This window comes from Neoarius graeffei, chromosome 15, assembly GCF_027579695.1.
Source record: "Neoarius graeffei isolate fNeoGra1 chromosome 15, fNeoGra1.pri, whole genome shotgun sequence".
In the NCBI taxonomy this organism is placed as follows: domain Eukaryota; kingdom Metazoa; phylum Chordata; class Actinopteri; order Siluriformes; family Ariidae; genus Neoarius; species Neoarius graeffei.
The window spans coordinates 52,477,789-52,503,036 of NC_083583.1; the positions used below are offsets into that span (position 1 = coordinate 52,477,789).

A 25,248-nucleotide genomic window follows, 5' to 3' on the forward strand; every position below is an offset into this window, starting at 1 on the left:
TTAGGTCATATTTATGCAGAAATATAGAAAATTCTAAAGGGTTCACAAACTTTCAAGCACCACTGTATAACATAACGTCTTTTCTTCTCGCTTTCCATTACTGTAGTCGGTTTTTCATGTTTCATTCACACACTCACGTCCTCCATTTTTCTCTCCATTTTTCAATACCTTGCATGAACGGGGAAAGCCCACCACGTGATGTATGATGTAGTATCTTGAACTGGGTCACGGTGAAGCAGGAAAAAGTAGTGGAGAATTTAGGGCCACGTGGCCCTAAATTCATTAATTGTTCTATTAAAAAAAAACTAATAAAATTGGAAGTCTGTGATTCGAATTCAGTAGCTAATATTCAGAACTTAATTATGGGACTTTAGTTTCCCCAGGTTCTGTATATTGAAGATACACAGATTTTTTTTTTCAGCCAGAGCAAAGTTGCCTGGATAGATTCAGTGCATAATTCTTGGTCTGGTACGCTTCACTTACACAAACCACAACCAAAAAAACCCTCAATCTACACTTTACCCAATATTAATGATAATAATGTTGGGAGCCTGCTCGGGTTCTCGTACTTTGGTTTTTCTACTTTTTTATATTAGTTTCTATGGCATGTCAAAGCTAGACCACAGACCCCACAAGAAATAATTCTACATTATACTATATTCGTACTGCAAGTTGGCCTAGTAGTTAGCGTGTCCGCCTCTCGATCGGGAGCTCATGAGTTCTACTTGTGGTTGGGTCATACCAAAGACCATCATAAAAAAATGGTACCTACTGCCGTCTGGCAAGGCACAATGCAATACAGATGTGAGTAGAAAGTCAAACTCTCATGGTTACCAGAGGACCTTTATGTAACAGCACATGCTCTCACATCAGTAACCATGATGCCAAGCACAACATTCAGCATGATGCCATCACCACCATGCTTCACTGTCTGCATTGTGTTCTTGGGTAATGAGTAATGTAGGGTTCCACCAAATTATGAACTTTGTGTCTCAACGTTGTACTTTTTGTCTTTTCCCCACCTGTATCCAACCTACCTTTTGGCAAACTCTAAATCGGATTTTATGTGCCATGCCGCTCTTCCTGTGAAGACCTTCTCTCATCTGAACCAGTAAATATCTCCAGGTGCTTCAAAGTTACCCTTGGACTTTAGGTTGCTTCTCTGACTAATGCCCTCCTTATTCAATCAGTGATTTTTTTTTTCCTGGATGACCTCATCTAGACAGAGTCACAGTTGTGCCATATTATTGGCTCTCCACTTGGCATTGAACGGTTGGATATTTTACAATCAAACATGGACTGAAAAGTTTGTTTCGAATTTGTTCTGAGAGCTTCTTGGTCTTCATGATGGCATTTGTTGTGGTATGTTCTCAAACAAACACTGGAACCTGCCAGAAACAGATATCTTTACATTGAAATCATTTGACACGTTAATTACACAAAGGTTGACTCCATTCAGCTAATTATTTTAGCAGCTGGTTGTAAATAATGTTGCAGACTATATACTGTAGATATCCACGCCCGCTTCAGTATTATGGGCTATTTTGTGTAGATTCATGGCATATTATCCCAATAAAATCTGTTTCAGTTTCAGGATGGAACATCACAAGATGTGGGAAAGTTCATGGGGGTGAATAGTTATGCAAAGGCTCTGTATTTCTCTTTTGGGCTGTGAATTTCATATCTGACTGGCTGCTCCTGCATTCACGTGAAAAAGTACCTTTTTTTTTTTTTGCAAGTTTTTAGTTCCAATGCACATCTAATTTGCAGTGTTGATCCCTCTAGCAAAATATTGCCAGACCTGTCTTCTCTTTTTCACACGTTCTCAGTGACTTCCTCTGGGCATAGAACATAATTAATACCCAAATAGTAATTTAGTAACCAGGTATTATAATACTTGTACAATATGTATATAAATCAATGCTAATAAATAGATAATTGTGGGAGAAACAATGAAAAAATATGTAGTAACAAAATAAAATACACCTGAAATGAGAAGTAAACATTTTGCCACAGAACATAGTAAGAAGTATTAACAAATTACTTTAGCCAGTTAACTTAGAACGTACAATAAAAAGGCAATACTTTCCATCGTAGTCTACCAGAGACTTTTTTTAGTCCTGGGTATGACTTTAAACTGCAACCGGTGGTGAGTCTCAGGTCTGGGAGGACTTTAGTATTGGGGAAAGTGGAGTAATCCCTTAATCACCATTGCTCCCATGTCCCAGAGTGGTAGCACCTGCCTGGGTTCAAGCTATGGGTTAAATAGTACATCACCAATAAGGCACTGGCAGCAGGGCGCAATGTGCAATGTGGCAGATGAGCCCAACAGGGTCATTGGTGCACCACCAGATGGCACGTGGAAGAGCCATTCAAATGGCCAACCGATGGCATCACTCGGCAAGTCAGTTGTCACTGCGGGGCAACTTCCATACCCGTCAGGTCTGTGGCACTTTTGTACACCACTTGGCATCAGGTCTGGAGGTCCAGAGAGACAACACGATGGAGGCACGATATCGTTTGTCTTACCTTACTGTGCAAGGCGATTCATTAGGAAAGGAGAATAGTATGCGAGAGCTCACGAGGCCAAACATTTAATGGCAGCTCGGCCGGGCCCTTCATGCCGCCACCGCAGGTGACTCTGTTGCTCTGGTACAGGCCTCGCGACCCATCTGTGTTTCTGCGCATCCTAATGAAGCAGTCATCATCGCTAGCGATGGACAGCCGATGACGACCTGAGACTTCACGTAACAAAATTTTGTATCGTAATAAAGGTGCTCATTAATTTGCATCCATTTCACAGAATACAAAAACATACCAAGTAATAATTAGTAATGAAATTTTGTACAAAATCATTCCAATAATAATTTTGTTACTTGACTGCCATGATACAATTCCAAGTCATGTGATTCATGCCCATGTCTCTGTTGAATTGTGTGGGAAATTAAATTGTTCAAAAATATCTCATCATCTCTAGCCGCTTTGTCCTTCTATAGGGTCGCAGGCAAGCTGGAGCCTATCCCAGCTGACTACGGGCGAAAGGCGGGGTACACCCTGGACAAGTCGCCAGGTCATCACAGGGCTGACACATAGACACAGACAACCATTCACACTCAATTTTAGAGTCACCAGTTAACCTAACCTGCATGTCTTTGGACTGTGGGGGAAACCGGAGCACCCGGAGGAAACCCACGGGGAGAACATGCAAACTCCACACAGAAAGGCCCTCGCCTGCCCCAGGGCTCGAACCCAGGACCTTCTTGCTGTGAGGCGACAGCGCTAACCACTACACCACCGTGCCACCCTGTTCAAAAATATATAAATTTAAAAAAAAAAAGCCTTCAAGGTCATGACATCAGCAAGTTAGTATGTAAATGTCAATAATATAACTGTATCATGAATCCGAAACAAATAAGTCATTAATTTCAGCAGTAAACTTGATCACATCCAGGAGTTTGCATAAGCTGCTAAATAAAAGGCTTTGGGTTTTACTTTAAAAAATGAAAAAAAGAAGATATGTCTATCAATAGATAGGAAGTTTGTTTAATCTCGGAGCAGCAACTGCAAAATCTCAGTCACCTTTTTCTATAAATTCTTCTGTTAGAGGAAGAGTGAAAGGAAGCTGATCAGAGGAGCTCAGGTGTCTGTGATAAAGCGGATTGTGAAAATAAGCGCAAGGCTGAGACTGCAGCGGACTCTCAAATGACGTAAAGCTAAAATTGGAGTAATATGATCCTCTCCTCTTTACATCACTGACTAATCCTGCAGCAGTATTTTAAAGTAACTGCAAATGTGCCAGAGAGGACGAATTGTAAAGCTGATGAGATTTCAGCTCCTGCCTGCTTTACAGCGATCTAAGCAAGATGACAGAAACGCATCGATCTCCTTTTCCAAATCAAGAAAGAAGAAGCAAGGAAGAAGAGTTTGTTTTGTGGACAGGTCTCCAAAGAAATAGTTATTTGTTCCCAAGCACCTACAAAATTTCCCTTGTACAACAAATTTACTGGGATAAAGGTGTATAAGGGTTTAGATCATGGCCTGAAAATGGGTGAATATTATTTTCCCAAAATTTGGACCTTTTTTTTTTTTTTTTGCGCTACTGTCTTGTGTTAGGACTAGGACTATTTTGGCCTCTAGAGGCCGCCACTGTTCCTGTGTTTTGTGTTTGTGTTAATTGCCTAATTATCTTCACCTGTGTCCTTAATTAGTTTGTCTATTTATACCCCTGAGTTCAGTCCTCTTGTCACGGAGTCTTTGTGCTGTTATGTTTATCTCCAGTTTCCTTTGTACTGTGTTTTTTGATCTTCTTAGCTTTTGTATTTTTGCACTTTGCTTTTCTTTTGGATTATACTCTTTGGTTTTTTTTTGTCTTTTGTTTTGCCCTGTATATAGTGTATATAGTTTAAATAAACCTTTTGATTCTTTTTCTACTTCCGCCTCACGCCTCTGCATTTGAGTCATCCCCCTGGTGGCCTAGTGGGGGTTTGCTGGATTATCACACCAATGAACCAGGTTCGAATCCCAGCAAAACCCTAACAGAAAGACTCCGTCATGACCGACTCAGCAGAGGCTGCTTCAACTGTCTACCCGGCCAACCTTCAGGGAATTATGGCAGCTTTGACACGCTTCGGAGCGACCATGGACGCTCATGGACGTACGCTCACCAGCCAACGTGAGGCCCTCGCTCGCCACGAGGAACTGCTTCAGCAAATTGGGAAAACCCTGGCACAGCTGACATCTCTGCCTGCATCTCCTGCTCCTGATCCAGTTCCTGCTCCTGATCCAGCTCCCACTCCTGCTCCAGTGCCTCCTGCAATGCTGCCTTCTTCACCTCGCGAACCCAGCCTTCCTGCACCACAGAGGTATGACGGCAAGCACAGTGAGTGCCGAGAGTTCCTTACCCAGTGTCAACTCACCTTTGAGCTTCAGCCTACCACCTACACTACGGATCGCCGCAAGATTGCCTTTGTGATCACATTATTAGCTGGTAAGGCGCGAGCCTGGGCTACTGCTATCTGGCAAAGACAGGGACCTGAGTGCTTTGATTTCCAGCTGTTTTCTGAAGAGATGCTTCGGGTCTTCGATCAGGCAGACATCAGTACCGACGCAGCCCGAAAGCTCATGTCCATCCGGCAAGGAGGAAGCGTCGCAGATTACGCCATCTCGTTCCGAACACTCGCAGCAGTAAGTGGATGGAACGAGACTGCCCTGGTGTCAGCCTTCCACCATGGTCTGTCTGACCCCATCAAGGACGGTCTGGCCTCTATTGGATGCCCAAGTGACCTCGAAACCCTCATCTCACATGCTATTCGTCTGGACAACAGGATGAGAGAACGCCACCAAGCCTTGAGCCCCCCCAGCCTCCCTACCTCTACCTGGAGACCGTCTACCTCCTTCAGTGACTGTCCAGAACCCATGCAAGTAGGTCGTACTCGCCTCTCCGCATCTGAGAGGGAGCGCAGAAGGAGGGACAAGTGCTGCATCTACTGTGGCAAGCCTGGTCACTTCCGAGCATCATGTCCCGAACTCTTGGGAAAAGGACCGCCCCGTCCAGCCGAGGGAGGGTTGTGACGGGGCCTACCCTCTCTCCCGGACTCCCTGGCCAAGGAATCTACATCCCGGTCTCCATCTCCTGGGGTGAGTCTGTCCACTCTTGTCAAGCTTTGATAGACTCAGGGGCGGCTGGGAACTTTATGGATATTCACTTCGCCCAAAGCATCAATATTCCGACTGCACCTCTTGAAGTCCCACTGTCTGTGTCTGCCCTCGATGGCCAAGCGTTAGGTGATGGAAGAGTCACCCAAGTTACTTCTCCAGTTTTCCTCCAGTCTCAAGGTCACAAGGAAGAAATATCCCTGCACCTGATTCCTTCACCTGAGTTCCCAGTTATTCTAGGCCTTCCTTGGCTTACTCGCCACAACCCTCGCATAGACTGGGTAACAAGCCAGGTTGTGGAATGGGGCCCTGCATGCCATGCCTCTTGCCTGCTCTCTAGCTCTCCTGTGTCTCCTGCCGAGCCCCCTGATCTCACCGAGTTATCTCAAGTTCCCACAGAGTACTGGGATCTCAAGGAGGTATTCAGCAAGAGCAGGGCCGCCGTTCTTCCTCCGCACCGGGCCTACGACTGTGCCATCGACTTGCTCCCTGGGACTACCCCTCCTCGTGGCAGACTGTTTTCACTCTCTCAGCCAGAACGCAAGGCCATGGAGGAATACCTCAAAGATGCCCTGGTCTCTGGGTTTATTCGACCCTCCACTTCACCTGCTGGAGCCGGCTTCTTCTTTGTCGGCAAGAAGGATGGGGGGCTCCGACCATGTATTGATTACAGGGGCCTGAATAAGATCACTGTGCGCAACCGATATCCCCTTCCGCTGATGTCCACAGCTTTCGACCTGCTCCAAGGCGCCACCGTCTTCACCAAGTTGGACCTACGGAACGCATACCACCTCATCCGTATCCGACAGGGAGACGAGTGGAAGACTGCCTTTAACACCCCGTCTGGGCACTACGAATACCAGGTGATGCCCTTCGGACTCACCAACGCACCAGCTGTTTTTCAGGCCCTAATCAACGACGTCTTAAGGGACATGATTAACCTATACGTTTTTGTCTACCTCGACGACATCCTTATCTTTTCCAAGACCGTGCAGGAGCACCGCCACCATGTCCGCCAGGTTCTCCAGAGGCTGCTACAGAACAATCTGTTCGCCAAGGCCCAGAAATGCGAATTTCATGTTCCCGAGGTCTCCTTTCTGGGATTTATTGTACGGACAGGCCAACTCCAAATGGACCCTGCCAAGACCCTGGCCGTCCGGGATTGGCCTACTCCCAAGTCCGTTAAGGAGGTTCAGCGGTTCTTAGGATTCGCTAACTTCTACCGCAAGTTCATCAGGAACTTCAGTTCTGTGGCAGCACCCATGTCTGACCTCACCAAAGGGACAGGTGGATCTTATGGCTGGTCTCCTCAGGCAGAAAAGGCGTTCAAAGACCTCAAGGACCGCTTCTGCACGGCACCCATTCTGGTTCTCCCGGACACCTCCCAACCATTCATCGTGGAGGTGGACGCCTCGGACAGTGGTGTCGGCGCGGTGCTCTCTCAACGTTCGGAAGGAAAGCTGCACCCCTGCGCTTACTTCTCCCACCGCCTGAGTCCTGCTGAGTCCCGGTACGATGTGGGGGATCGAGAACTGCTAGCGGTCAAACTGGCCCTTGAGGAGTGGAGGCACTGGCTGGAGGGAGCACAACATCCATTCCTGGTTTGGACTGACCACAAGAACCTGGAGTACCTCCAGCAAGCCAAGAGACTGAACCCTCGACAGGCTAGGTGGGCCCTGTTTTTTAGTCGGTTTGACTTCACCCTCTCATACCGCCCCGGCTCCAAGAACACCAAACCTGACGCACTGTCCAGACTGTTCTCTGCCACTAACAGGGAGAATGAAGTCGGGCCTATTATCCCTGTGTCCCGGATTGTGGCCCCTGTCCGCTGGGGTATTGAGGAGGCTGTCCGACGAGCCCAACGCCAGGACCCCGGTCCTGGGACGGGGCCACCAGGCCTCTTGTACGTCCCACATCAAGCCCGGGCCAAGGTTCTCCAGTGGGGTCACTCTTCCCCTCTCACCGCCCACCCGGGAGCTCGGAGGACCCTGGACTTCCTGAAAAGACGCTTCTGGTGGCCTAACATGGAGAAGGAAGTAAGGTCATTTGTCCTGTCCTGTGAGGTTTGCACCAGAACCAAGAACCCACGACAGCGTCCCCAGGGTCTCCTGCATCCTCTGACCATTCCCCGGCGTCCCTGGTCCCACGTGGCAGTCGACTTTATCACGGGTCTCCCTGAGTCACAAGGTAACACGGTCATTTTGGTCTTAGTTGACAGATTCTCCAAGGCCTGCCGCTTCATACCACTGTGCAAACTCCCCTCTGCTCTTGAAACTGCGAAACTTTTGTTTAATCATGTCTTCCGAGTCTTTGGTCTTCCACAGGACATCGTCTCAGACCGAGGGCCCCAGTTCTCCTCCCGAGTATGGCACGGGTTCTGCAAGGTCATCGGAGCCACTGCCAGCCTCTCCTCTGGGTTTCACCCACAGTCCAATGGTCAGACGGAGAGGCTCAACCAGGACCTGGAAACCACCCTGCGAGGCCTGGCTATGGATAACCCGACATCGTGGAGCACCTGGCTGCCATGGGCGGAGTATGCCCACAACACCCTGCAGTCATCGGCCACCAAGCTGTCGCCATTCCAGTGCCAATTCGGGTTCCAGCCACCTCTGTTCCCGGACCAGGAGGAGGACGCGGGGGTGCCCTCGGTCAACCAATATGTGAGACGGTGTCGCAAGACCTGGAGCAAGGTCAGGAAGACCCTCATACAGACCTCCAGAACCAACCAGACTCAGGCCAACCGCCATAGAAGACCTGCACACGCTTTCCGCCCTGGGCAGCGTGTTTGGCTGTCCACTAAGGACCTTCCACTGCGGGTGGAGAACCGCAAGCTTGCTCCTCGCTACATTGGCCCCTTCAAGGTGGTGCGCAGGGTGAACCCTGTCTCCTACCGGCTCCAGTTGCCCCGGACTCTGAGGATCAACCCCACTTTCCATGTTTCCCTGTTACGGCCCGTACTGACGTCTACGTATGCCCCTGCCCCTAGGAACCCCCCACCCCCCCGCATCTTCCAGGGGCAGACTGTGTTCACTGTGAATCGCCTGCTTGACTCCCGCCGGGTCCGCGGCGGGTTGCAATATCTGGTGGACTGGGAGGGCTATGGTCCTGAGGAGCGCTGCTGGGTTCCTGCTCGGGATGTCCTTGATAAAGAACTATGTCGGGACTTCCATTCGGCCCATCCGGATCGCCCTGGGAACGTCAGGAGACGCTCCTAGAGGGGGGGGTCCTGTTAGGACTAGGACTATTTTGGCCTCTAGAGGCCGCCACTGTTCCTGTGTTTTGTGTTTGTGTTAATTGCCTAATTATCTTCACCTGTGTCCTTAATTAGTTTGTCTATTTATACCCCTGAGTTCAGTCCTCTTGTCACGGAGTCTTTGTGCTGTTATGTTTATCTCCAGTTTCCTTTGTACTGTGTTTTTTGATCTTCTTAGCTTTTGTATTTTTGCACTTTGCTTTTCTTTTGGATTATACTCTTTGGTTTTTTTTTGTCTTTTGTTTTGCCCTGTATATAGTGTATATAGTTTAAATAAACCTTTTGATTCTTTTTCTACTTCCGCCTCACGCCTCTGCATTTGAGTCATCCCCCTGGTGGCCTAGTGGGGGTTTGCTGGATTATCACACCAATGAACCAGGTTCGAATCCCAGCAAAACCCTAACATCTTGAAGATACAAAGAACATACCGGTAATAGTGAAGTGATTACTAATAGTGAAGTGGGTTAAAAAAAATACACCCATAAGGAATTAAATTAACTAGGAACTAAATTAACTAAAATATACATTTTAAAGTAAAGAAGAGGTGTAAAGGACATTATTAGTTGTATGTAGTAAGATGCTAACAAACACACTGAGCTAGCACATCTCATGTACAACCCCGATTCCAAAAAAGTTGGGACAAAGTGCAAATTGTAAATAAAAACGGAATGCAATAATTTACAAATCTCAAAAACTGATATTGTATTCACAGTAGAACATAGACAACATATCAAATGTCGAAAGTGAGACATTTTGAAATTTCATGCCAAATATTGGCTCATTTGAAATTTCATGACAACAACACATCTCAAAAAAGTTGGGACAGGGGCAATAAGAGGCTGGAAAAGTTAAAGGTACAAAAAAGGAACAGCTGGAGGACCAAATTGCAACTCATTAGGTCAATTGGCAATAGGTCATTAACATGACTGGGTATAAAAAGAGCATCTTGGAGTGGCAGCGGCTCTCAGAAGTAAAGATGGGAAGAGGATCACCAATCCCCCTAATTCTGCGCCGACAAATAGTGGAGCAGTATCAGAAAGGAGTTCGACAGTGTAAAATTGCAAAGAGTTTGAACATATCATCATCTACAGTGCATAATATCATCAAAAGATTCAGAGAATCTGGAAGAATCTCTGTGCGTAAGGGTCAAGGCCGGAAAACCATACTGGGTGCCCGTGATCTTCGGGCCCTTAGACGGCACTGCATCACATACAGGCATGCTTCTGTATTGGAAATCACAAAATGGGCTCAGGAATATTTCCAGAGAACATTATCTGTGAACACAATTCACCGTGCCATCCGCCGTTGCCAGCTAAAACTCTATAGTTCAAAGAAGAAGCCGTATCTAAACATGATCCAGAAGCGCAGACGTCTTCTCTGGGCCAAGGCTCATTTAAAATGGACTGTGGCAAAGTGGAAAACTGTTCTGTGGTCAGACGAATCAAAATTTGAAGTTCTTTATGGAAATCAGGGAGGCTGTGTCATTCGGACTAAAGAGGAGAAGGACGACCCAAGTTGTTATCAGCGCTCAGTTCAGAAGCCTGCATCTCTGATGGTATGGGGTTGCATTAGTGTGTGTGGCATGGGCAGCTTACACATCTGGAAAGACACCATCAATGCTGAAAGGTATATCCAGGTTCTAGAGCAACATATGCTCCCATCCAGACGACGTCTCTTTCAGGGAAGACCTTGCATTTTCCAACATGACAATGCCAAACCATATACTGCATCAATTACAGCATCATGGCTGCGTAGAAGAAGGGTCCGGGTACTGAACTGGCCAGCCTGCAGTCCAGATCTTTCACCCATAGAAAACATTTGGCGCATCATAAAACGGAAAATACGACAAAAAAGACCTAAGACAGTTGAGCAACTAGAATCCTACATTAGACAAGAATGGGTTAACATTCCTATCCCTAAACTTGAGCAACTTGTCTCCTCAGTCCCCAGACGTTTACAGACTGTTGTAAAGAGAAAAGGGGATGTCTCACAGTGGTAAACATGGCCTTGTCCCAACTTTTTTGAGATGTGTTGTTGTCATGAAATTTAAAATCACCTAATTTTTCTCTTTAAATGATACATTTTCTCAGTTTAAACATTTGATATGTCATCTATGTTCTATTCTGAATAAAATATGGAATTTTGAAACTTCCACACCATTGCATTCTGTTTTTATTTAAAATTTGTACTTTGTCCCAACTTTTTTGGAATCGGGGTTGTAGTTAGAGTTACAGTGGTATATATCTTTTGGGTAAATTCGCACTTGTGTATATGATATTACTCTGAAGAAATTTTGAATGATTTATTATATATTGTGTACTGACACATTTTGGTTCATAGTTATGAAAACCACAGGACAAATATAAAACTAAGAAGATCAAACCGACATTTATCTAAGTGGCACTTGCAAATAAACATCTGGACTAACTTTTAAAGACATGATGCTGTGAATTGTTTTTCAGTCCACCAAAAACAAAATCTGCCATCCAATTTCGGAGATCCAAGAGGCTTAAATAAGGAGCCATGATTGTTGGTTCTAAAGGGAAGATAAATCTGTGGAACTACACTCAGCTGTGAATGGCTGTAGTTCCACAGTGTACAATTAACTGGAAATGCACTTAATTGGCTTATTGCAGTGTTGTAGTTGATTCACTAAACCTCGAGTCCGAATCCAATCTCAAGTCCCCAATGTTCAAGTCCAAGTCATTAAAAAAAAATTTGAATCGAGTCCACTATTGATCCGAGTCGAGTCCGAGAACAAGACTCCATCTGCACCATTTGACGGCGGCTGTTTCAGCGCCATTAACATTAGTTTGTTCCTGAGCATGACGTATGAACAGGTAAATGTGCTTCTCTTTATCAGGGAGTGTGAAGTATTCTGTCAGAGATGGTTGGGAGATGGATGTAAGTGCAGAAGGTGTGTTTATTAATACAAGTGAAGACGGTAAACAATCCAGAACGGCAGGCAAAATCATGAAACAAGCAATAGGTCAAGCGAGACACAAACAGGCTATCGTAGACTCGGCAGAATCAAAGACGAGAAACAGGAAATCAGGGATCAGGAAACCAAACAAGGAAATAAAGCTTGGTAATGTATCAGCAACGCAACTCAATACTTCGCAAAGTAAGTGTGTTTTCACAGTTTTTATATCGGCACGCTGATTGCGCCTTAATCCTGTGCAGGTGCAAGTTGTTTACGGCGCAAAAGTCCGCTTGGCGTGCGCGCTGTCCGGAGCGCATCCGAGAGTCTATCTGATGCATGCGCCAAGGTGTGCAGGTGTGGCACTCTTGCACAAAATTAGTACAAAATTTATGTAGATATGAATATCTAATGCCAAATTATTACGGCATGTTACAAAAAATAAAGAAAAAATCAGAGTCCTCATCTCCAATTTACGAGTCCAAATGCAGTTAATGCACGAGTCCGTGTCCAAGTCCGAGTCATCAGTGCTCAAGTCCAAATTGAGTCACGAGTCCTTAAAATTAGGGCATGAGTTGGACTCAAGTCCGAGTCCTGGACTCGAGCACTACAAGCCTGGCTTATTGGAATTTTTTTTAAGTGGCAGCAGCACAAAGTATGAAATCATTCATATACAAGACAAGGACTTTAGTTAATGTTCATATCAACCATCAGAATGGAGAAAATGTGCTTTCAGTGACAATGGCATGGTTGTTCATGCCAGATGGACTGGTTTAAGTCTTTCAGAAACGGCTGATCTTCTGGGATTTTCACACACAACAGTCTCTAGAGTTTACACAGAAATGTGCAAAAAAAATCTAATGAGTGGCAGTTCTGTGCATAGAAATGCCTTGTTGATGAGAGAGGTCAGACGAGAATGGCCAGACTGGTTTGAGCTGATAGGAAGGTTGTGGCAACTCAAATAACCTCTCTTTATAACCACGTTGAGCAGAAAAGCATCTCAGAACACACTAGGTGTCAAAACTTGAGGCGGAAAACCATGCGTTTATGGAAAATGAGCATTTTGCCAACAGTGGGTCGTGAATTAAGAATGAGACTGTTCTCACATTCATGAGAATGGAATAGAAATCCCAATCAAAATAACTCCTACAAGACAAGGCATGGTTGTTTTTTCTCTGCTGCTCTCTAACATGGTAAAAATAGAAGAGTTTATTTTTGATTCAGCTGCATGCAGAGATGTATGTGCGATGGAGAGACGTACTGCATTGCAAATACGGTTGTAACGTGCTTCACCTGAGCAGTTATAAATAGCCTAAGCTGCTGTACAAGTTATTTATAGCCCTCCAGTCGGACCATGTGACTTTCACTGTTACATCATGCGTCCGCTCACATGAAAGCAGACGCGGGTCAGCGTTCCCTCTGAATGTCAATTCCCACAGAAGGAAAAAGGAAATGGTCCTTGTCTGATTTCAGTCCATCATCTGCTCTGTCCTCTTTTAGTCTTCTGCCACTTTCTCACTGGCTCCTCAGCTGCCTTTCACTTTCTTCACGAAACAGGAAGCCTCATTCTGATGATCATTGTGATTACGCAGTAACCTCAGGTACCACAGGTGGAGAGATACACGAGCTAAAGACAGATGTGTGATGTGTGACAGCTAGTTTTTCCCATCATTAACGGAGAAGAAACACAATGTGACTTTATAGTATTCACTTAAAGCACTTAATGTACATAAAGTGTACAGGTGGAAAACATTTACAGTAGGTAAGTAGTAAGTAGTGTTAGGCCTGCTGTTCAAGAATTCATCAACATTGTGGTATAAAATAGATATAGAGATATATCAGGAAGAGTGGGCAAAGTTTGACTAAGCAAATGGTGGTCATACAAGTCGTCTTTTTCTTCTTTTGGCTGCTCCTGTTCTTTCGGGGTTGCCACAGCGGATCTGTTCCACATATTTGATTTGGCATAGGTTTTACACTGGATGCCCTTCCTGACGCAACCCTCCCCAGTCTATCTGGGCTTGGGACCAGCACTAAGTATGCACTGGCTTATACAACCCCAGTGATCATACAAGTCATTTAGAGCAGCGTTTCTCAACCTTTTTTCAGTCATGGCACCAGTGGCGTGCACAGACATTTTGGGGGGCAAGTGCTCTGGGGGGAAAAAAAGGGCACTTTTTTGCGCATGTGGAACACCTTATTATAAAAGTCTGAGATTTAACCCTCCTCTTGTGTTCGGGTCGCCACTGACCCGTTTTAGTTTTTAAAGGTGTAAAACAACCACTTAATGTTAATTTATTACATCAAGGCTTTTTGACTTTGCCAGGAATCTCTAGTTGAACAAAATAGAAAAAGAAATTTTTGTTTTCCTAAATCTAAAAATGGTCTAGCAAAAAATATAATACTTACTGTATGTGCAGTTGTTTCTGTATGCGACGGGCTACTTCACGACAAAATAATTACAGCTTGGGCTTAGAGGGCAAACAATACATTTTCACTCGATTCATGTGTTACCTGGCTGGTGGGGCAGGGGAAGAGCTGACTGACTGCCCGATGTGTTGTCTGCGCTACGACAAGGCCGTGGCTTCCAGGATGCTATGCTGCTGCAACCTCACATTGAATGCACTGCACGCTTGTTCACGTGACAGAGCAAGAGAGACAGAGGTCCAGTGTGTGTGTGGAGGGGGCACACATTGGGATATTATTTTCACAAATGCCGCAGCTTTTCTAAAAGATCATGTCGACATTGGCCTCAGTAAACTGTAAAAAAAAAAAAATTCAAAAGGGCACTTTTTTGGACAGAGGGCAGAGGGGCAGGTGCTTGAGCACCACCTCGTGTCTATCTGTGCACGCTACTGCATGGCACCCTTCAGAAGAATGCAAGTTCTCAAGGCACCCCCATATAAAATATACGCAGTCACGCTGACCATACGCTGACCCCGGCAGTGAAGTTGTGACTTGGGAAAGGGGGCCGTGAGACAAATTTTGATGATGTATGAGGCAACGATGATCTGCATTAGTGTAACTATCGTTTTTTGGAATTTTAATTCATTTTATTTATTTCAATGTTAGAATATATAATTTTTTAACGGCACCCCTAACGAAGCCAGACGGCACCCCGGTTGAGAAAGACTGAGTTAGAGAATATTTATATCACGTACTGTTTATAGAGCAAGGTTCAAACTTTTGAGCTAATATTTGAACTAGGGTATTAACATAGTTTCACCATTTTTGCACTCAACTTTACAGTATGTCGTCAAATCATATCTCTGTATTTTTTTTCTCTGTTGCAGTTTTGATGTGGAGAATGGACCATCAGTGGGACGAGCGCTGGACTCTCAGGCCAGCCCGAGCTCCGGCCTGGTCCTGCAGGGCAACTTCCCCCACAGCCAGCGACGCGAGTCTTTCTTGTACCGATCCGATTCAGACTTTGACATTTCACCAAAAGCCCTCTCCCGAAATTCCTCCACCGCTAGTGAACTGTGAGTATTATTACTCCGCTTAGCTCTTTGCTGATGCTTCATAGCATGACGAGTTAATGTTCAAGAGATTACTATGTATTGAAATCATGCTGAATATTAACATAAATATAACTAGGTCCTTTACGATCATTCTGTTATCCTGTTCGTCCTCATTGTTGACATCATGTTTGACGTCCATTTCTTTTTGCACAAACATCCAAGTGAGGTCACGAGACTCCTTTTGTTTTCTTTTGTTTTCTTTTGTTTTGTTTTCTCAAGGGAAGAGGGCTTGAAACAGTGGGAAGTCAGTTGCCTGCCTCGGTGAGATAAGCGTGTGGCAACTCTATTTTTCCTTTAACAAATTGTTTTTAAAAACGTGTTTTCCCACCTACTGACATCCCCACTGGTCGCCAAGACCCACTCACACTCTCGATTTCCCAACCCCATATGGCTCAGTAGAAGTCGAAGATACGTAGCCTGATTTTAAATGATGCATGCACCTTTACTGTCCTTATTGTTAAAAGATATTTCCATGTGCATGACCCACAGTTGGAACAATATGAGCTTCAGTTTACATGGCTGATATTGTATACACATATAAGTGTTTTTTTTTGCTGCTATTATTATTATTATTATTATTATTAGCTATACATATAATCACTCGCTTACACTATTTGGGTATTGTATCACAATATCTGACAAACTAACATTGCACTTTTATGGCTGTTGCTATTTATACATAATACTCATGTCTTGTAAACTGAAGTGGTTCAGATTCCTCAGCTTTCACTTCACAGTTTGCTACTGTCCAGTCGTGTTACCATAATGCTGAATTCCTTGTGTACAGTGGTATGATTTACACCATAAACTCACTCTGACTACATGAGGTTGAACTCAGCAGGACAATACTGTGCATAATTAGTCACCCAAACCAGTATTAAGAGCTGCTGGCCCTGTGAAACACCCGGAACATACTGAGAAACTGGGTTTTGTGCTTATTTACTTTCTCAGAAGCCTAATAAAGTACTTTTTGTCTCTTATTTCAGACATGAAGACATGATTGTAACACCATTTGCACAGGTTCGTGAAATTATATTCTGCAGTGAATTTGCCATTATGTCCAGTGTGTTGTTGGTTTTCGAGCACATGGCACATGTAGATGTTCCTCCACGTAGGTCCTGGCCAGTTTGCGAACAGTGCGGAGCAACTTTGCAGCATTGACTCATCTGCAGGATCGGGGAAGTTGCAAGTAAGAGAGGTTGTCTGGTTTATATTTGTCTGGCATATTTAATTTTATTTATTTAATTATTTATTTTGTTTTATCCCATTTCAGTCACTAACAAAGTGAAAGGATTTTCGTACACTGCACTTACTGCCATTTTCTTTCTTTCTTTCTTTCTTTCTTTCTTTCTTTTTTAGACGACCATCAGGCAGTAATCCTCCCTCTGTGTGCAAACAGGGTGTGCCAGGTCAGTGGCTACATATTTAGTACTAGATAGAGAGAGACAGAGCTTATTTTGTAAACACGCCTACTAAGTTTTAGTAAAAATATTACACCATAATTGGCCGCAGTGAACCACACGGCAAACAAAAGTGAAACAATCCAAAGAGAAGTGTGAGTACTATTATGTCATTGGGTAGTTCGTCTTCACACCTCTGTTCTGTACGTGAATACAATCACAATGATAAAGAAGCATCAGGTTCTGGGTTACAGCCACAACAACAGCAACTGGATTTATTACCCCCCCAATAATAATAATAATAATAACAATAATAGGGGCGGCACGGTGGTGTAGTGGTTAGCGCTGTCGCCTCACAGCAAGAAGGTCCGGGTTCGAGCCCCGGGGCCGGCGAGGGCCTTTCTGTGCGGAGTTTGCATGTTCTCCCCGTGTCCGCGTGGGTTTCCTCCGGGTGCTCCGGTTTCCCCCACAGTCCAAAGATATGCAGGTTAGGTTAACTGGTGACTCTAAATTGAGCGTAGGTGTGAATGTGAGTGTGAATGGTTGTCTGTGTCTATGTGTCAGCCCTGTGATGACCTGGCGACTTGTCCAGGGTGTACCCCGCCTCTCGCCCGTAGTCAGCTGGGATAGGCTCCAGCTTGCCTGCGACCCTGTAGAACAGGATAAAGCGGCTACAGATAATGAGATGAGATGAGATAATAATAATAAATGACAACCGTTGGAATAATTTAAAGGGAATAAAGTACAACCCCAAATCAGAAAAATTTGGGACGGTATGGAAGATGCAAATAAAAAAAGAAAGCGGTGATTTCGAAATTTACTTTGACTTGTATTTCATGTTTTGTCTGGTCAACTTCATTAAATTTGTTAATATACATCCATTCCTGCATTTCAAGCCTGCAACACATTCCAAAAAAGTTGGAATGGGGGCAATTTAGGGCTAGTAATGAGGTAAAACAATTAAATAATAATGTGATTGGAAACAGGTGATGTCAACAGATGACTCTAATCATGATTTGGTACAAAATCGGTATCCAGGGAAGGCCTAGTCTTTGAGGGCAAAGCTAGGCCGAGGAGCTCCGATTTGTGAACAAATGCATGTGAAAATTATTGAAATGTTGGAAAACAATGTTCCTCAAACAAAGATAGGAAGGAATTTGGATCTTTCTCCCTCTATGGTGCATAATATCATTAAACGTTTCAAAGAATCTAGAGGAATTTCAGTGTGTAAAGGGCGCAAGCCTAATCTGAACACCCATAATCTCCAGTCCCTCAGACGGCACTGCATCAAGAATTGTCATTCATCTATAGCTGATATGACCATGTGGGCTCGGGATTACTTTGGCAAACCTTTGTCAAGTACTACAATACGGACTTACATCCACAAATGCTATTTAAAACTTTACTATGCAAAAAAAAAAAAACCCCTAATGTTAACTGGTTCCAGAAGCACCATCAACTTCTCTGGGCTCAAAGGCATCTGGGATGGACCATCACACAGTTGAAGCGTGTATTGTGGTCAGACGAATCAGTATTCCAGGTCTTTTGTGGAAGAAATGGACACCGTGTGCTCCGGATCAAAGACAAAAAAGACCATCCAAACTGTTACCAGTAATAAGTCCAAAAGCCAGGGTTTATCATGGTATGGGGTTGTGTCAGTGCCCTTGGCAAAGGTAATTTACACTTCTGTGATGGCAGCATTGATGCAAAAAAGTACATTGAGATTTTGGAGGAACATATGTTGCCTTCAAGACAACATCTTTCCCAGAGATATTTTAAAAAGACAATGCAAAGCCACATTCTGCACACATTACAAAGGCATGGCTGTGGAAGAAGAGGGTGCCTGTCCCCTCTATTCCCAATAGACAATGTGTGGAAAATTTTGAAATGAAAAATATGACAACAATGACCCCATACTGTTGCACACCTTAAGACCTGTTTGCAGGAAGAACGGGACAAAAATAACACCTGAAATGTTTCATCACTTGGTGTCTTCAATCTCTGCATGACAGGCTAAGTTAGAGTACCATGGTCTAATATTTTGTATTGTCCCATATATGCCCTATGATTCCCTTTTGCATAACAGTGGTGACCCATGTACTCCCATTTCGATTGGAAACTCCATGGGAATTTTCATTGCTTCAAGTTGATACCTAGGAATAGTGTTTTTGTTTTGTTTTTTCCCCCTTGGGTTCCTAGCTCAATAACTGTTCCATTGCAGATGAGACATGCCAGAAGTTGGCCATTGAGACACTGGAAGAACTTGATTGGTGTCTGGACCAATTGGAGACCCTGCAGACACGTCACTCAGTCAGCGAGATGGCCTCCAATAAGGTACCATTTGTTAGTCTATATTCAACACTGTGTATTCTCTATTTTCCATTCTGGTACTCATAGTTTTCTTTAAATCTTTAAATCACTGCAGTATGAACTACGTAATTGTGGGCATTTGTGAGCTTACATATGCAGAAGAGAACAGTTAGCACTTTTTCTTCTAGTGTGTTATTCTGGCTTGTGATGGATGTTACGTGAACAACAGTTGATTTCTTCATGTGTCTCAAAGGACACACATGCTAGTCATGAAGGCTAAGCTAGTGGGTGGGAATTGGAAAATGATCTAATTGATGAGAACATGGGGGGAATAGAGATACTGGAAACTGAAGTTTGAGGTCTATTTTTCAAATGTTGGGTGAAGACGCACAGACGTAGGGTTTGTTTGGTTTTTTTGGGTTGTTTTTTTTTTTTTTTTGATAAATGACATTTGCATTGGCTGAAGATGACACATACTTGTGCCTTATTCGACGTGCATGCAAATTCACATTCACACCAAATGTCATTCTCTCACACACACGACCAAGTTGTGTGCTTAGAATTGTGAATGTGCTGTGATGTGGAGATAATGTTATGGGAGACCACCAGCCTGTGATGCTGCTCTGTGTCGTGCTGAAAGTGCTATGTATAGCTTGATACTATAAATAGACAGCCAATATCGTGATCTCCTGTTCCTGCATCCAGAACCACAGTGTAAATATTTCTAAAAAAAAAAAAAAGTGGAAATACATATTATCTACTTGTGTCAAAATCATTATTGCAATTTGTTAACTATATAGAATAATAAACAGACTTCAGATACAACCTCTTATACGTGGATTCTCCTGGGATCCATAGATGTGTGTTAAATTCTCATCTACACTTGAGCTCAATACAAATGATATATTTACTTTTATATTTTTTTAGCATTTGTGTGGTATGGTGGTATCATGGTTAGCACTGTCACCTCACAGCAAGAAGGTTCTGGGTTCGAGCCCAGCAACCGGCGAGGGCCTTTCTGTGCGGAGTTTGCATGTTCTCCCTGTGTCTGTGTGGGTTTCCTCCGGGTGCTCCGGTTTCCCCGACAGTCCAAAGACATGCAGGTTAGGCTAATTGGTGGCTCTAAACTGAACGTGAGTGTGAATGGTTGTTTGTCTCTATGTGTCAGCCCTGTGATAATCTGGCAACTTGTCCAGGGTGTACCCCACCTCTCGCCCATAGTCAACTGGGATAGGTTCCAGCTCGCCTGCACAGGATAAGCGGTTACGGATAATGGATGGATTCGTGGATGTTTTTTTTTTGCATTTGTGTGTTCTGCATGAAATATTTCTCAGGCTAAATACATATTACATTAAATACATATTTCCTGTCAAAAACAAAACCCTTGCATAATTTCACATGTAGCTTGTTGAAGCAGTTGAGAATTTCTTGCTCTTGCTAAACATACTTGATCAAATCTTTCATTCTTATCCAGTCCTTCTTTTTCTCCTTTACACCATCACGAATAGTTTATTCATATTTATCCTTCTGCCAATTTCATGCACATTATGCATGCAAAGCACACACACCTCTAGCCCCATGTGCATGCACACACCTCCCTCCGTGCTCACCAACCAATCAGATTGGCTCAACTTCTGTTGTCAGGAGTAGCTGATTGGAAGTTCTAATCCATGCTGCAAACCGGGGAGGGGGATGTAGCTTGTCGAAGCATCGTACTCTCTCATCTTTCTGGATGTACACACACTGCCAGCAGACGATGATCAGGATTGACATGTGTTGACTCTGTGTCATGTGGAATTTGTACCTTTCTGTTCTGTTTTTGCTGTGTGAAGCACCTGGAATTATTCTGCTTGGATTACATGTGCTGTCAGACTATGTGAGAATTCGAAGCTGTTAATGATATGACCGTGTGCACTGATCTAAAGAAGACTGTCTTGGATAATGAAATAACACTTTTTCTTTCCACAAGATATCCACAGTAGTAGTGTCTTAGTATGGCTTTATGCATGTTCTTATGCCAGAGATGCGACTTTCACTCTGGTAAGCACACGAATACTCGAGTCATGTCATTCACTGGTGCAACCTTTTCGAACGTGAGTTGTGAGGTTATAAATTAAATGTGAACCACAGGCCTAAGAAGACTTTTATTCTGAGTTTGAATTGAAATATACGGTATCTGTAACGGTATGTCAAGGACATTTGTCATGCAATTATCTAATCAGCCAGTTCTGTGGAAGCAGTGCAGTGCATAAAATCATACACAGGCAGGTCAAGAGCTTCACGTAACATTCACATCAATCATCAGAATGGGGAAAAAATCATTCTCTGTGATTTTGGCATGGTGGCATGACCGTGAGCTTGTTGGTGCCAGAAGGGCTTGTTTTGAATAGTTCAGAAGCGGCTCATCTCTTGGGGTTTTGACACACAGTGGTCTTTATACAGAATGGTGTAAAAAAAAAACATCCAGTGAGCTGCGGTTCTGCAAGCAGAAATGTCTTGTAGATGAAAGACATTAGAGACGATAAAGTCCAGACTGCTTTGGGTTGACAGGAAGGCTAAAGTAGCTCTTTACAACCATGGTGAGCAGAAAAGCATCTCGGAACACACAACACATCAAACCTTAAAGTGCTTGTGTTACGAAAATGACCTCATAAAATCCCAGGTTTTCTTTGTGTGATATGCTCAAAAAGGTTGTAAAGTTCACCAATAAATAAAAAAATTGGTTCAAAAAAGGTTTTATTGTGTCTGAATTCTGTTCCAAAAATCACTAAAAGCTTGTCCACCATTAGATCGCGGCAATTTATTGGTCAGTGGCGCTGCATCTGTGACGTCATATGTGCCACTGCCTTCTTTTGTAAAGCTCTCTGCATAGCTTTACGACAACAAGGATGAGGAAGTGACTCAGAGTGAATAAGCGTGTTTTGGTTTGCTTTTGGATCAGTAATTGTCTGTCGTCTATATTTGGCCACATAGAAACTACCTTAGAACGTTACTGATCTGACTAAAGATAACTAATAAATTCAAGCAATATGCTAAACACAAGCTTGGCCCTTCCCTTGCGGCGGTGAGCTCTTTGGGACAGTGCTTCGGACTTCTGTTTCCAGATCCTAGGAACTGATCCATGTACTCGGAGACCTTGCTCAAATCTTTCTAAGTGACTCATCTCATTATCTCTAGCCGCTTTATCCTGTTCTACAGGGTCGCAGGCAAGCTGGAGCCTATCCCAGCTGACTATGGGCGAAAGGCGGGGTACACCCTGGACAAGTCGCCAGGTCATCACAGGGCCGACACATAGACACAGACAACCATTCACACTCACATTCACACCTACGGTCAATTTAGAGTCACCAGTTAACCTAACCTGCATGTCTTTGGACTGTGGGGGAAACCGGAGCACCCGGAGGAAACCCACGCGGACACGGGGAGAACATGCAAACTCCGCACAGAAAGGCCCTCGCCGGCCACGGGGCTCGAACCCAGACCTTCTTGCTGTGAGGCAACAGTGCTAACCACTACACCACCGTGCCGCCCTCTAAGTGACTCTGCCTCACAAATGTATCTTTTTTCAAAATGTACAGAGCAAACAGCAAACCGTCCTGTTGGCTTGAAATTACCTTTCTTTGTCTGTACAAATCGAACCCATTCATTCCTTAAGTGTCCTGGCGACTTTGGGCCAGAGGTGGACAGTAACGAAGTACATTTACTTGAGTACTGTACTTAAGTACACTTTTTGAGTATCTGTACTTTACTTGAGTCTTTTTTTTTTTGGAAACTTATGACTTTAACTTCACTACATTTGAAAGACAAATATCGTACTTTTTACTCCACTACATTTCTGTCAAGGTCCTCGTTACTATGAAACAGCTTTGAAAGTGGATGTTTGTTCTTTTCTTTTCTTTTCTAAAACGCGATTGATTTTTTCGCAGGTGACACTGAGACAGCCGATCAGTAATCACTAGGGTCATGTCACGTTCATAGACTGGATAAAATCAAGTTCAGTGATTTCTCAGCAGCGTTTTTTGAACTCAATCAGTTGGTGGCAGAATGGAAGGAGGCAGTTCTTCTGGGGAATGCACACACTCATGGCTTTACCTAGAACCCATTTTTCAGTTTTCTGAAAGGATTAAAGATTTGTTTCGTTTTAAAAGTTTGCTTTGTTTACCTAAAACAAACCACATCACGGCCGACAAAAACTCGCCATCCAACCTACGGGAGCATATTGCGGTATATAAACGTTTTATTCCAAGAGAAAGCTTGCAATTAATTTGTCTGTACTTTTAGAGCTAGCGATAACATTGCAATAGCTATGCAGTCTGGTTAGTCAAATGACTTTCTATGGATTTGCCTGCCAAGTTGCCATCACCTTGTCCATGGCTAACGTTAGCACATACCGGTAGCTAGTTAACTTGGACACTGTTAGTTAGCATGTAAGAACAGAGTTATGCTAACATGAATAATGTTAACTTATCTGAAGTCCTTTCAGAAACATGTTTTAGCATAATCTTGCCAAATAAACAGAATGTAGAAATCTTTCTTTTCTAGTAACATTAGCTATGCAATATGATTTTGAGTTTGAAAAGAGTTTGCTAGCATGTCAGGTGGAGCTTCACTGACTAGCTAGCTTAACATTAAACTACCATGATGGCACAGCATGCGTTCATTTTGTGAATTCACAAAATAATCCAGTTGGTTGCTTCAGAGGCATGAGGTATCAATAATGCAACAATAATACAACAATGTGTTGACAGAAAATGTACATTTAATACTTAAGTATTTTTAAAAGCAAGTACTTCAGTACTTTAACTAAAGTAAAAATTTGACTGGACAACTTTCACTTGTATCGGAGTCACATTTGACCAGTGGGATCTGTACTTTGACTTAAGTAATGAAGTTGGGTACAAGCCTTCCACCGAATCGGTGACATTTCCATCCCTAGAAAATTATATGTATAAATGCATATAAAAATGTACTTTAAAATACATTTCCTGATTATGCAGAATGTCCTGCACATTGATCTGATTTCAAATTTAAGATATATAATTGTAAGGATTAATAAAAACTACCTAAAACACTGAAAAATAGCATGTGTTACCTGTCCCCGCACTCTAACTTTATACTTAACTATGAAATATTATGATTAAAATCCTTCAGAAACAGTATTTCTTTTGCACTGTTGTGTGACTCCATATCCTATCCATGGTTTAAATATTTTTTTTCATAAGAAATCCACAATATCTTAGTTAAAATACACAGTTTAGTCGTGTCCCTGGGTTTTCACTCAGTCCTGTTACCCAAACATATTACCCCATCTGACAAATTTGGAACATTCCATAAATCACATGCTCAACAGGAAGTTACATCAGTTGCATCTTCTGAAGGCCATGGGAAGACCAATAGTTAGTTCTCTCATTTGCTTTTCTGTATATTTGATGATTTTTTAACTTTGACTGATAAGGTCAATGTCAACATACTGTCCTGTTACTTAAATTATTTCTTAGATGATATTTGTTTATTTTAAAAATACAGATTTTTGGTAAATCACTAGAATGTGCTAAGTGTGGTCATGCTATTAGCGATGACGCCATGTGGCTTAATTCCATGTATTAGCTAATCCTAGGCTAAAAACTCAGTCCTGTTACTTTCAGTCCTGTTACTCATATAAAGAGTATGCAGCCATCTTTGACTTCCAGACCTTGTAAAAAAATAAATAACGTAGCCTGAGGTTGACCAATACACATTTTGAATAGTTAAATATGTGTGTTATTATAATCAGTGTTGAAAAGATATAACAAATTAAGTTTAATTTGGGAGTGGTACAACAAGCAAATGGCACCCATTCGGTGGAATGTCCCGTACTTTGTCCACCTCTGCTTTGGGCTACATATAATCAGGGCTTTGAACCAGAATTTTTTTCCTATTGGTTCGTTCCGAACAGAAACGGAATTTTAATGTTTCCGGTTTTGGGTTCCACCATTAAATAGACGTTCCCGAACCGGTTAGAACAAAAAAATTTCGTTCCCGGAACGGTTAATTACGTTCCCTGTCAGCTGTTTAACAAATGGCTATAAAATGATGTCTCTGTCTCATCCAGCTTAAGCCAAATGTAGGCTAATTCTATTACAACCTTCATTAAATAAGACAAGAAATAATTCAAAACAATTATTATTTCAAATGTTGGCGATTTGGATTCTC

The 25,248-nt window shown here is 43.3% G+C and overlaps 1 protein-coding gene across 7 annotated transcripts in view; it reads left to right on the forward strand.

Annotated features, from left to right (window-relative positions):
• LOC132899574 (cAMP-specific 3',5'-cyclic phosphodiesterase 4C-like) overlaps nt 1-25,248 on the forward strand; it is a 198,340-nt gene that overhangs the window by 149,335 nt on the left and 23,757 nt on the right. For 5 of the 7 annotated variants that reach the window (XM_060941587.1, XM_060941588.1, XM_060941585.1 and 2 more), the window contains 6 exons: nt 15,119-15,307; nt 15,566-15,607; nt 16,333-16,366; nt 16,462-16,535; nt 16,706-16,755; nt 18,968-19,080. In XM_060941587.1, the coding sequence (XP_060797570.1) occupies nt 15,119-15,307; nt 15,566-15,607; nt 16,333-16,366; nt 16,462-16,535; nt 16,706-16,755; nt 18,968-19,080 (502 nt within the window). The remainder of the gene's footprint in view (nt 1-15,118; nt 15,308-15,565; nt 15,608-16,332; nt 16,367-16,461; nt 16,536-16,705; nt 16,756-18,967; nt 19,081-25,248) is intronic. The other 2 variants (XM_060941589.1, XM_060941586.1) reach the window with 1 other exon arrangement.